The following is a 13,025-nucleotide window of genomic DNA, read 5'->3' as shown; positions in this document are numbered from 1 at the left end:
TTGTATCACATATATATTAATACAAAGAAATTTTTGCAATTAAATTAAATTGTTGGGTATTACAGAATTTATATTTTATGCATTCTAAAAGGATGTGTAATAATATGGAAAAAACGTGCAAATGTAGTAATTCATGTTTAAGTAATTATAAATACGTTTCTGAATTAATTAAATAGCGTGAATACAACATTACTAGATACTAAGATAAGAACATAAGCAATTTTTCTACGAAATAATGATTCATTATTAAAGTGTGATATTTACTTATCGAAAATGATGCAAATCTTTTAAGAAATATTTCTTGGGTAAGATTCAGCAGATGTACGTCATTGGCTACAGTTCCGTCAATATCGTATTAATGACACTTCAGCTTGCGGATTACTAATCGTTAACGAACGACATCATCATCGTATGCATTTCGTTACACATTATCCAACGTACTTAAAAGCGAAAATTTGATATGAAAGCCTTTATTCGAAAAGTCGGTACGTCGTACATTGGACTTGCAATATGTACGGGAAGTTTGCAATCGCATTATTCGTTGCCATCTTATTCAGAAATTCTGCAGCGCGAAAAAGCGAAGAAAGTTAGTGATACTTCATCTTGCTGGTTATATTTACAATTTGAGAAAACTTTATTTTGAGTGTACGCATACAAATCACGATATTAACGCGGTGTGTTTTACAATTATATTCATATGACTCTTTTTTTTTTTTTTTTTTTTTTTTGATAACAAATTTTTTGTCAAAATTAGAATTGGTTTTTCTCAGATAAAAATTTTAGACGAGAAATAACAATTTTTAATATTAAATATCTCGTCATACAATTAATTCAATTAATAAGAAATTAAACATCTGTCAACTTCTTACTTATTGTTAGCTAGTTAAAAATAAGTCTCAAGGTTTATTTAATTCTATTTCTACTTATATATAAGTTATTATATACTGTACAATTTGTAAGTAATCTTACAAGCTATTTTTAAAATTTCGTGACATATCTAACGTTTATTAAATCGCGACGTCGTAAATTGCTAAAGCATTTGTAATTGTTTCGGTGCGAGATTTTATTGGCACAAAAGGAAACACGTGCAACTTGTTTAGGTCGGTATATAAATAAACATGTGTTTGATAGATGCGCAATTAAGTAATGACGCACGATATTAAATTGATGAACTACGCACGTTATGGATATAGTTGCGCGTAGAAATGAATAATTTCTGTGTATTCTTTTAATCATAGCTTTTTACCTAGTAATTGCACTATAAATTCCGTCAATCGTTGTGATTTGCGTCTGTTTTCCTCTACTTATTTACATAATTCTTCTAATTCTTATTTACATAATTCTTGGATTTTCGCAGAATGTAAGGAATATGCCGATCTGGTTTACGAAATCGAGAATTCGCCGACTTTGCGTATCAATGCTGGCTCGAATAAAGTATCTCGCTGCGCGATTATTGAGACACCTCTTATCATCGGCGGAGTTCGAGCAAAACCCGCGGAATTTCCGCACATGGTGAGAATAGATACACAAAATTGTTGTTGACATCAGAAACGATAAGAAACAAAAAAACACGCGATTAATTGCTAATACAGCAAATAAATGAATAGATAAGGAACAATCTTTGAATCGACAATAATACCATTAACATGAACTATTTATAAATATTATTTTAACTTATAATTGTAATGCAAACAGTGTTGTAGAATATTTGTATATAAATTACAAAAGAAACACAAAAATCTTTTTAATTTGTTTTTTTTTATAATAAAATAAAAAATACTATATTTTATTTAATAATTTTCTTTCTTTTATTAATTTAGCATAAGAATATGACATTTATTTTTTCTATATATTCCAATTAAGGTGATCGAAAATGGCTTGGAAAATCCATTGCTGCATTTCAAGGTTTCCGCGTATTTATTAATATTTAATTTAATGACAATTTATCATTTACGTTGCAGGCGGTAATCGGTTATGGCAAAAGCGATGCGGTGTCCTGGCAATGTGGAGGAAGTATCATCTCCGAGAATTTTATCCTGACAGCGGCTCACTGTTTGGAATCTCCGGACAAGTAATAATTTGTCTCTCACAAAATTATTTTATTATATTAATTTTATTACTATGAATTTTAGAATTAAAATATACGTCATTTTTAACATTAATTACCTGTTTCAGAGGTCCAGCGAGCAAAGTACGTGTCGGCTTGATTGATTTATTAAATCCAGGCGACGTTATGCAGGAGAGACACATCGTGGAGAGGATTAAGCATCCGGATTACAAGCCTTCGGTTAAGTATCACGATATAGCATTACTTAAGCTTGATCGACCGCTAGAGTTGAATCCTCGAGTGCGACCTGCGTGTCTTGAAATAAGCTCGCAGATACCAGGCAAGAACGCCATCGCCTCTGGATTTGGGAAAACCTCTTACGGTCAGTATTTTTCAAATATTTTTCCTCTGATATAATATTTAATATTTCACAATGTAAATTATTTTATAAGCATTAATTTATTATAATATTATTCATGATTTTATATTACATTTTATATACATTTATTGAAAGATATTATGCAGAATCTAATATCGGTAGCAACGAATTAATGAAGGTTCAGCTGAATTATATTTCCGAGAACGACTGTAAAAAGAGTTACGCCGAGGATCTCGGTACAAGACGGTTACCTGACGGTTTGATACAAGGTTTACTTTGTGCTGGCATAATGGAAGGTGGGAAAGACACCTGCCAGGTGCGTACAATTAAACATTTGAAGTTATTTTCGTTTTTTCTCTCTTAGCAGATAGAGACAGTATTGTACTTGCATTCCTCAAATGACTTTAATCAATTAATTTTTTTTACATAAAAAAAACTTTTCCATTTATGGATGGAATCTTTGAGCTTAATTTGGACATTATTCTATATGCATATATATATATATATATATATATATATATATATATTTATATAAGTCGGTATATATACACCTGTCACAGATTATATAAATCAGACTAAGATTAAACAAATTTAATTATATATATGTAAGGTATTATATATCGTATTATATATACATAGGGTGACAGCGGTGGTCCATTGCAAAGGGTTCTCGCGGAACCTTACTGCGTGTACAGTATCGTGGGTGTAACAAGCTTTGGAAAATTTTGTGCTTTTAAAGATTCCCCCGCGATATATACTAGAATTAGTTTTTATCTCGACTGGATCGAGAATATTGTTTGGCCATAAAAAATTGAGATGCATCATCAAGCTGAATGTCAATCTCTAACTTTAATTCCGACAGCTTCAAAGAACAATTGTCGAAAAACAATTTTAATGTATAAAGTTACATAGATGACGAGGAAAATAAAATTAAGAAATAATCGGAAGATAAAAAAAAACCATATCTCGTAGTATATTATTTACATTGTAATTTTTATTGCAAAAGGATAATTATTCTCATTGATATGTATGTACAATACAGTACCCAAACGCATGTACGAACCACGAAATAATAAACATTTCCAAACCTTATATACAGGAGACATATCTTAGATATATAACAATCAATAATGGATGATAATATTGTATGCAATAATTATTAATATACGCCGTAAAGGTAAAGATAATATTCAAATCACGTTTGTCAGATAAAAATGAGGCGAGAAAGATGCCGCAACATAATGCTATACATGAGTATACGTGGACGATATATTACAAATAGGAATTAAAAATAAAGAAACGAGAACTTACATGATAAAAAATATACAGATGTAACTTACTTATTAGAAAAAATCCCGGTAATCGTCGAATATGATAAGATACTTAAAAACTTTGATCGAGACACGATTAAAATCCTTACTCTTGAGTACATTATTATATACATTATGTACGTGCTTTAAGTTATCAGTCTTATAGCTCTCGAAAGAAAATGTACACTCGTACACATACGTATACACGCAAGAGCTCGTTACATCGATTAGTGATGCGATTCTCGATGAACGAACACGGACTCGATTCGGAACAGCATTACGGATGCACAAACTAGTTTCTTTGCGACAGCAATTGGACTAACAATCATTTCATACACATATATTTGTTCGCAAGCTTTTAATTCTAGAAAAGAAAAAGAAAGAAAAGAGAACGGCATAAAGTAGACAATAAAAGAAACTAGAACAAGAGATATAGAAATATCGATTTATACGTCATTTGTAGTAAAAAAAAGATAATATATACATTGTTGAAAAACTTAATTAATAATGATCTTGCAAGAAAATATTTAAAAATCTATAGATGTAAAGCAGATGAAGGAGATATATTCTTTTTTTTATCTCGTTCCAAATTAATCTCTTTTGAAACTCAATTGATCATCGCAATGAACTGTAATATCATTGTATACATATGTAATATATAATAACGTGTTATTTTATTTATATAGATTATATAGATTTGATTAAATAGGTTTGCATTACCGAATTAATAAAACGAACAGCAATTAAATATGTAAGAGAATAATTTAGATTATATAAGGATATTATATGAAAACATTATATATCTTCATCATTTACACTTTCATTCATATTCGCTTTGAATACGATACTTTGATGAGCTAAGAAGATCCTAAGAAAAACACGATAAATGTAACGAAAGCCAATAGAGAAACAATAAAAGTTGAAAGATTCGATATTAAAAACTATCTCACTAAAAAGACGTAACGCGCGAGTAACTGTCGTTATTCACTTTGAAGAATCTCTATGAGTAGAGGAAGCAATTGCTATAAAAGTTCGATGTGAAACATATTATGGCTCCCGGCCAAATGATTAGCTAGAGCTTCCACGATCATCTCGTACGATCGTCTCGACCTTCCTTCCGGTACGCAGTACCGGATTATAATTCAAAGTACTCTTTCATTTATCACGATGGCATGCCTTTGTCGTTCTGGTCGCTTTGTCGTTTTTAAAAACGAACCTCAGATCGCTCAAATGCTTTCATTTAAATAATAATGTAGTTTTGTGTTTGTGTGTATGTGTGTATGTGTCTATATGTATATGTGTCTATGTGTATATGTGTACGTGTAGAGTCCGAGTAACAGGTGTATATTGTATATTGTACGAGCCAGCCGTGGACGTTAGAGAGACAAGCATTCAACTAAACGAGAAGAGGCACAGACTTTGAAGTGACAGCACTTTGAACGTGCCGGAAGACAGAGTAAGAAATTATTTCAAAGAATTAACTATCAATTCCTTATGCAGAAACTTGCCGGATACGAAGAACCGATTGGTCAGCGAGTAGAGAAGTTCAGTGTCAGAAAAGTTAAAAGATTCGTGCCTCTGCAAGTACTCGTGCTCCACTCTTATTGTTATTCCGACACTTTAAAGTCGCATTGATCGCACAAATTTGTAAATATTCGAGAAAAATTGAATCAATTCTTCAGATATATATATATATATATATATATATATAGGAAAAAAAATATATGACATATAAAGATTCGGTTCGTATATAAATATATCGTTTGCTTTTTCTCGAGAATTACAATTTTCTGTGAATCAAAAAATTAATGAACGATATTATCTAGCGTTTCAGTGTTCATTAATACACATTCATGTAACATAATCAAGCTGTTTGTCGATTTATTTCTGTATTCGCATTTATTTCGTATTGTCGATTTTCTTATTATTCTTAAGCCTTGTTTGCTTAAATACGCGCCGATTAAATACGCGCCGATTAAATACGCGTCGATTAAATACGCGCTGAGTCGAGCGGATAATGCGACCATAGCACGTGTGTGCACATACATATATTTACGTGTATTTACGTATGTACAGGGTATCCTGGTAAAGGTGGGTAATTTTTTGTGGGCATGTAGAAAGAGTGGGTAAAAATAACCCCATAAGTTCCTATATAATTTTTTTCTAAAATGTATTTCTACCGAGATATTTGTCTCTAAAGATTTAATTTGAAAATCATTTTTCTGAAATAACTTTTATATTACTTTGTAGATCTTAATAATGTATAAGAACTTTTTTTATTATTATTATTAACTTTTTTTTTATTAAGTAAAGATCTTTAAAATGGTGTAATAGATTTTTTCATATCATCTCGGAGAGCCAGTCTCGAATCACCTGTAAGTCTTTTAACTTACAAAACTTTAAAGCCGGTGAACTTTTTATTTTTAAATTATGCTTTTAGATTCTTCACACCTTTCTCTAAGAAATAGATCAAATGCGTTTTTCTTGAAAAACAGTTTGTTCGAAATGAAACAAGAATACGGTTTTTTTAAGATGAAGATGTGAAGAATTTAAAAATATAATTTAAAAATAAAAAAGCCAAAGACTTATGATCCGATTCTAGCTCTCCGAGATGATATAAAAAAATCTATCACACTATTTTAAATATCTTTATTTAATAATAAAAAAAGTTCTTATAAAGTATATTATAAAAGTTATTTAAGAAAAATGATTCTCAAATTTAAACTTTAGAGACAAATATCTTGGTAGAAATGCATTTTAGAAATAAATTTTATTAGGAACTTATGAGGTTATTTTTACCTGTTCTACGAGAGATTGCCCACCTTTACCAGGACACCCTGTATATATATATATATATATATATATATATATATATATATATATAAAATTATGTACACACACACACACATACATCATATAATTACCATACATATAAAATATAAATCTTTCTTAAAGTAATTCGTGAAATAAAAGCCCCAAAAGGAATAAATAATTCTGCCGTAGGAGATTAGTTTAATATCTTACAAAGTATATCGTACTTCAATCATTTTCTCGATTCGGATATTCTAATAGCGTGATAATGATTGTTGAAACTTTCTTCACCGTGTTTTAATTTACCCTCTATTCGTGAAATAGTATAAAAAAGAGGAATTGCAAGTGAAACGGCAGATAGCACCAGTTAAATAATAGGACTGTAGATAATAAAAATTGCCGTTAATGATTATCGTTTCGTCGCTTTCCGCTGATAACATTTATGTCGACTGCAAACACAAGCTATCTTTTTTCGTAATCGCGCAAAGCTTATTGCAGTATGATTCTTTAACATTTAATGAGATGTTGGGTAGCATCACTCAAGTATACATGACGACGATCCAGACGAGGCCCAAAAACACTTCTGATAAAAATATTTATAGATTCTAAAATATTTATAGATCTTTTAGGCGTTTATGTGTTTAGACGGTGATCTACACCGATGATGCTACGAAACAAACGTTTATATAATTCACACCACAAGGCATATCGCGTTTGTCAGTAATCTCGCAACTGTTTTACCTTTTACTAATTATAAGACCTCACGAGATTATAGATGTGTCCCGTTAGACTCGTAAAATAATGAACACAGCTGGTCGATCTGTGTTTCGTAGAAAAAGGATCGTGTTAAGGGCGCCAGAGACGAAGAAGTGAGAAATAGAAAGAGAAAGAGGAAAAAATTTACAAGGAAAGAAATGGAGATAACTTACAGGATTATAATATTAACCGACATGACGAGACCAGCAAGATTTGATCGACTCGATTTAGTTGAAGCTCAACTGCGACCGATTATCTTGAATCCGTAGGCGGGTAGTTGAAAATCTCAGGAATGAGGAAGTAGAGGAGGAAGAAGAGGACGTTCGAGAAGATAACGTGCGACGATGATGTTCGTGCCGATGAACTGGCGTGCTGGAGACGGACGCAGAATGACCTTGGTAATACAGTATGATGATGGGAATAGTATCTGAAAAGACAAAAATACAAAATACGATAAATATACATTTTTGTTCCATTCAAGTTGCACTCATATAACAAGGTCGAAAGTATAGTAGTTAAATAAATACAATAAAACAAAGTATTATATATGCATACAGATAGTAAAAAAATGTGTATAAAACAGCAACGTATTGTTACACTAAATTGCAGTAAATTTTGAAATTTGATTAATAATCAATATAATTTAAAACATTAATTTTTTTAATATTAGAAATGTTTCTTCTATATACTTTATGATATGTATTAAAATACAACTATCAACATAATGAATAAAAAATTTAATTTGTTACGCAGAGAGTCCGAATCCAATTTAGTAAAAGCGCTTTATGCTTTCAGTCAAATTTCAGCGATGGAATTGGAACATGTTGACAGATCGATTGCGATTTCTAACGACGATTAACAATGCTCGGCAATTAAACACGCCTAATCTTTCTTTTTTATGATTCTGAATGCATGTATGTACGTACGTACAAATGTGTGCAAATACCGTAAGCGAGCGAGTAAGCAAGCAAGCAACGAGAGTTGAGATTACTTCGGTCCGTCCCACGCGTCTAGACATCTTAAAATTTTTTCTCTCTTCTTTTTCGTTTTCTCTCGCTCCCTCTCTTTCACTGTGTTCACCAAGGCGTGGTACCACGCGGCGTGACCACGGTGGGTATATATATGATCCTGTGCCACCACTTCTCACCAACCGCGTCTCAAACATAATGTCTACAACAGGATATCTCAGAAGTCGCGCACATTTTCTTCGCGCAAAGATACCGGCCACTGCTGAACTGTTTCAATGTCGAGAGACGCATAGATAAAGATACTCGAGGGTTCAATTCTCTGATGCACTTTGAGGATTAAAGTGACTCCTGCAGTCCCTTATCGAGCGTATGCAACTTTAGTGATACTGAGAATTGCCACGAGAATTATATTTCAGTCTATAGTTATCGGATGATGTTATTACTTTAAAGCACAAAATGTAAAGATTAATTATTTTATTTCAAATTGCGTATCATAAAATAAAATTTTTAAACAAGATGATAATTGGATTGAGTAACTTAAAGTTAAAAGGTTATCTACTTGGTATGGTCAATTATCAATAAATAACGTTCGATGTTTTGATATTATTATAAATTTCTTGCAAATATGAATACTTTGTATTATGTGGATATTATTAAGGAAAAAATTATTTGCAATAATACTTTATAAAAATCGACATAAATAATTAATGTATACATATATATTAAAACAATATAAATAATTTTTTAATATTATATTATTAATTAGTGCTCCAAAATTTTCCGCTTAAGAAGAATTGTATATGTTTGTCGAAGAATTAAGAGAAAGATATAGATTTTGACGCATTATGTATTTTTGTCCATAGAGATACGTGCATAATGAAAGATACCATCAAGGCAAACCATTTTATCGAGGTAAACAAGATATTTTAATTTTAAAACATCTTATAACATATTTAATCCATTAACTGCGTTCGTGTTCCATATGTAAAATAACTTTGTCTCGATAGTGATTTCCTATAGATAGATACTAATCTTTTTCTAGTATTTCAATAAAAAAGTAATAATTTTCAATGCACATAACAATTATAAATAATCGGAAAAATATTTTCGATATTCAATTTATATGCCTATAAATTTTTGCTTTCATGTATTTATTATCTATGAAAAGTTGATAAAAAGTGCTCGATAAAATTAGAATTTTATTTTAAAAAAAGATTTTTTATGTGTATCACGTATTGCTAGAATAAAATATAAACGAAAACGATTATGTGCACGTTACAGAGAAATATTTGATACGTTTATACAAAGTTTGAATTATTCATCAAATCGGAAATGTTTCAACTACGACAGTTGCATGTTCGCAAATCAACAAATTGTAGAAAATTGCGAGCAATTTTCTACAATTGCAATCGAGGCACATCACGGCTTGTTACATGCAGCCCTTCCATCGCGATGCCTAAAAAATGAGTGCATTAAAGCCACCTGTTCTATCCATTGCCAAATGACATCATGGGAAAGACCGTTTTATTCTGATAAATATAGATTGATTTTAGTGGCACCGTACAAAGTAGGTTAACGCGTTAGCACCAGGGTCGAGTTTCGCAAACTGTCGAATGAACGAAGCTGTCAAATGAGTGTCAAATTGAGCGTGAATCTGTCTTGCGTGGATCTACCTGTTTTGTTATACTTTTCAGACCAGACAGATCAGTTCTGAAAATATCTCATATGCTCATAAAGAACCGTTTCGTTAGTTACACTTATAATAGCGCGTACGCTTGGCAGTATGTCAAGGACTGTTTTATATTCTTTTGGCCCTGAAAATATTCCCCAAGACCTTGCTTTGAACGTTGAGATCTCCATGACCTACGACGAGTTAGTCATGTACTTCAGCTTTAAATGAAAATGTAAAATACACGTATGGTTAACGAATCGTGGCGTTTCAACGGAAAATGCAAGTTAACATTATCGATACATGGGAGAAGAGAAGAAACTGTCCGACGGGATGAATGAATGTGTATGAGTGAGAAATATACATTATAATTACCCAGAAAGACGAGTAAAGTTATCGCCCTGATGATACCACGTGGGGACGGACTTCCCCTTCATTCACTCGTGATATTTCAGTGTTATTTATATAACATTTATCGAAAGGGAGATTAACATTTCGCTTATTCATTTGAGCCATCCATACAACTTGATTCTCTCGCGAATAATACACCTATTTAAACTTATTTGAATAAAGACAAGGAGACTTTTCTCCTCTCGACTTCCTCTATCACTTCAATATTCAATGTCAAATATCTTAATAACTAAAGAGAAGAGTTTAAAATTCAAATTCTATAAAAGCAAAATCGATTCGAATTTAAAAGAAAAGACACAAGATTTTATTATTTATTCGCAGCCATCAATTCGCATGAATAACTCTTCTTACTTAATCGGTTACAATTAAAAAAAAAAAAAAAAAAAAAAACAAAAATCTCGTTCCAAGAAATATATTTACATTTGCGATACAATCCTTCCATTATTTGTTACATCCCTTATATCGTGTCACGAGATGAATTGGTAACATAAAAAAGGAGAAAGAAAAAAAAATAAAAGCCAGAATAAAAAGAGAGAGAGAAAGAGAGAGAGAGAGAAAGAAAAGAAAGGGGATACATGGCGATAGCACGCGCCATAAGATCGGTACGTCACATTGCGTGGTAACAACCTTTAGTTAAGAGGATTTAATTAGAGTCGCGCGACTCCTCGTCGGTCGCATCGCGTCTGTTATCGCGCCTCACACACGACGACGACGGCGGCGGTCGGCTGTTATTTATAGAGAGAAAGTTTCAAGCCGCGGCGAGCGTAGGTATCTGCGGTTCGCACGGCTAAAAAAGACGTTCGTAAAATTTGCAAACGTAATATCTGCGTACGTTTGACCCCTCGTAATTGCGATTGCGAATCGAACGAAATGGGTAAATAGGAAAATAAAGAACGTTTGAGAGCTTTTGCAGCCACCCTCGAGGAAGCTCGTTGCACTTGTCGGTTAATAATAGCTCGAGCGCGGTACTATTCCGTCTGCGTGTGCAAAGAGAAAGCGTAAATAGATGACATATGTATCTCTTGGAAGCGAAGACATGCTAAATCCAGACAGCTTTGTGCTTTCTTGAGTATGAATTATATAATATTAACTTTCTTCTTAAATTTATATTTAAAAAGTAGCATAGCAAAGATTAGAAGTGTTTTTAAATTTTGAAACTTCTAAGTATCATTAAAGAAAAGTCTCTAAAAAACAAAAAATTAATTGTATGTCTTATTAATGAATTAAATAAAAACTTCATTTATTTGCTAAACTGTTTTAATACAAATCATTACATTTATTATGATCAATTTTTCAAAGTTTTTTTAATTATATTACTTATCACGCTCTTTCATTGAAATTATTTTTGTTGTTTGTTAGATTTGATTCTTGTAATGTTTTCGCAGACAGTGCTCCATCAAATTCAAAATAGATATTACAGTCCTTTAAAAAACAGTATATAAATGTTGTTGATATTCTTGCAATGTCTGGGACACTGAAAATTCGAATGTAATCTGTTGATATATGACTACAGATTCTACAATCTTAGCATTTATCAGCCAACAGAACCGAACGAGTCTCTGGCTCTCGCTTATTTTTTTATTTCATACCGTGCACAAGGATTAGCCCATAATAATATGCGTCCTTTCAGGCATACACACGAAGGAATAAGCACATATTCAAATACGACTTCAGCTTAAGAAGAGTATTGCGATATAATGTATGCGAGAATAAAAATTGAAACATATTAAAAAATTTGATATGTTCTTTTGATTAAAAACTTGTACTTCAGTACAACTATAAAACATAAACGAAACGACGACATTTTTCATATGTGTATTAGTAATGATCTATTTAAAATGAGATACGTTGCAAATCAATCAAATTTTAGAGAAGTGAAACAAAAATACCGTCAGATATTTTTCCCCGATGAAAATGAGATTACTATCTGATCTAATTGTAAAAAGATAATTTTTACACAATAATTACTAAAAAATATACGAATTAATTTACGTGGCAATTTACTGCACAAGTCGCTTCTTCCTTCCCGTCTTGAAAATAAGCTTTATTAAACTTGGCAAAGTATTTTTACGCGAAGAAGAGATAAGGACAAAATCAAAACTTACCGTACAGATTGCGTTATCCGAGAGCTCGACGTCGCGTCCGCCCCGCTGTTCGCTATCATCCCCCGATTGTTTTTCTCCCGCACGCGCGCTCTTGTTTCCCTCGTTCTCAATTCGGATCGTCGCGCAGCTTCTCTCCTCTCGTCGTTCTCCGTTCCCTCATCTCCAAGATGACTCGTGTTCCATGAGATGCCTACGACTTATGGTCCCGCTCGATCTCTCGTCTTGACAAAATTGCCGGTGAAGAATCTGAAGTAGTTCGTACAGCGTAGCTTGATCCGTATTGAGACGAAGGGGCACAGCCTCCTTGCCGACGGATTCACCAGTAGGGCGCGTCATTGGCCAGGTGCTGCCAGGACGCGAATTCGCTCCAGGTGCGCATACCGAGGTTGGTGATTTCCGCATTGCGCACCATGTTGCCGTTCTCGTTGTTACCGGAGGTCCCATCGCATGTCGTTGTCTGGATGTTGTCGCACCATTTGGCTGATACCCGGGGCTGAAGCGTATGATGTGTCTCAATCCTTTGGCATGTGCTTGTATCGAAAAATATCTCTTGGGGTTCTTTTGAAATT

General features: G+C 32.6%; 2 protein-coding genes across 4 annotated transcripts in view; one reads left to right on the top strand and one right to left on the bottom strand.

The window, feature by feature from the left end:
• The first annotated feature begins 310 nt into the window (after positions 1-310).
• Positions 311-3,337, top strand: LOC140672107 (serine protease snk-like). Its single transcript, XM_072903964.1, has 6 exons — positions 311-586; positions 1,358-1,512; positions 1,962-2,071; positions 2,176-2,429; positions 2,573-2,742; positions 3,066-3,337. Exons 1-6 carry the CDS (start codon positions 511-513, stop codon positions 3,231-3,233), a joined length of 933 nt encoding a protein of 310 aa, XP_072760065.1. The 5' UTR covers positions 311-510; the 3' UTR covers positions 3,234-3,337.
• A 63-nt stretch (positions 3,338-3,400) lies between these two features.
• Gbs-70e (Glycogen binding subunit 70E) overlaps positions 3,401-13,025 on the bottom strand; it is a 29,061-nt gene continuing 19,436 nt past the window's right edge. The window contains exons 4-5 of one of the 3 annotated variants that reach the window (XM_072903960.1): positions 12,457-12,949; positions 3,401-7,730 (exon numbers count right to left, since the gene is read on the bottom strand). In XM_072903960.1, coding sequence (XP_072760061.1) covers positions 12,773-12,949 — 177 coding nt within the window. In that variant the 3' untranslated portion in view covers positions 3,401-7,730; positions 12,457-12,772. Of the gene's footprint in view, positions 7,731-12,456; positions 12,987-13,025 lie in introns of those variants that run through there. The other 2 variants (XM_072903961.1, XM_072903963.1) reach the window with 2 other exon arrangements.

This window comes from Anoplolepis gracilipes, chromosome 12 (genome assembly GCF_047496725.1).
Source record: "Anoplolepis gracilipes chromosome 12, ASM4749672v1, whole genome shotgun sequence".
Taxonomy (NCBI): domain Eukaryota; kingdom Metazoa; phylum Arthropoda; class Insecta; order Hymenoptera; family Formicidae; genus Anoplolepis; species Anoplolepis gracilipes.
The sequence above is the reverse complement of the archived record's forward strand: the minus strand, read 5'-3'. Positions and strand labels throughout refer to the sequence as shown.

Coding starts and splice junctions, on each gene's coding strand:
- LOC140672107 (XM_072903964.1), top strand. CDS start 511: ATGTACGGGAAGTTTGCAATCGCATTATTCGTTGCCATCTTATTCAGA. Junction 1,513..1,961: donor CCGCGGAATTTCCGCACATG/GTGAGAATAGAT, acceptor TTTACGTTGCAG/GCGGTAATCGGTTATGGCAA. Junction 2,430..2,572: donor ATTTGGGAAAACCTCTTACG/GTCAGTATTTTT, acceptor GATATTATGCAG/AATCTAATATCGGTAGCAAC.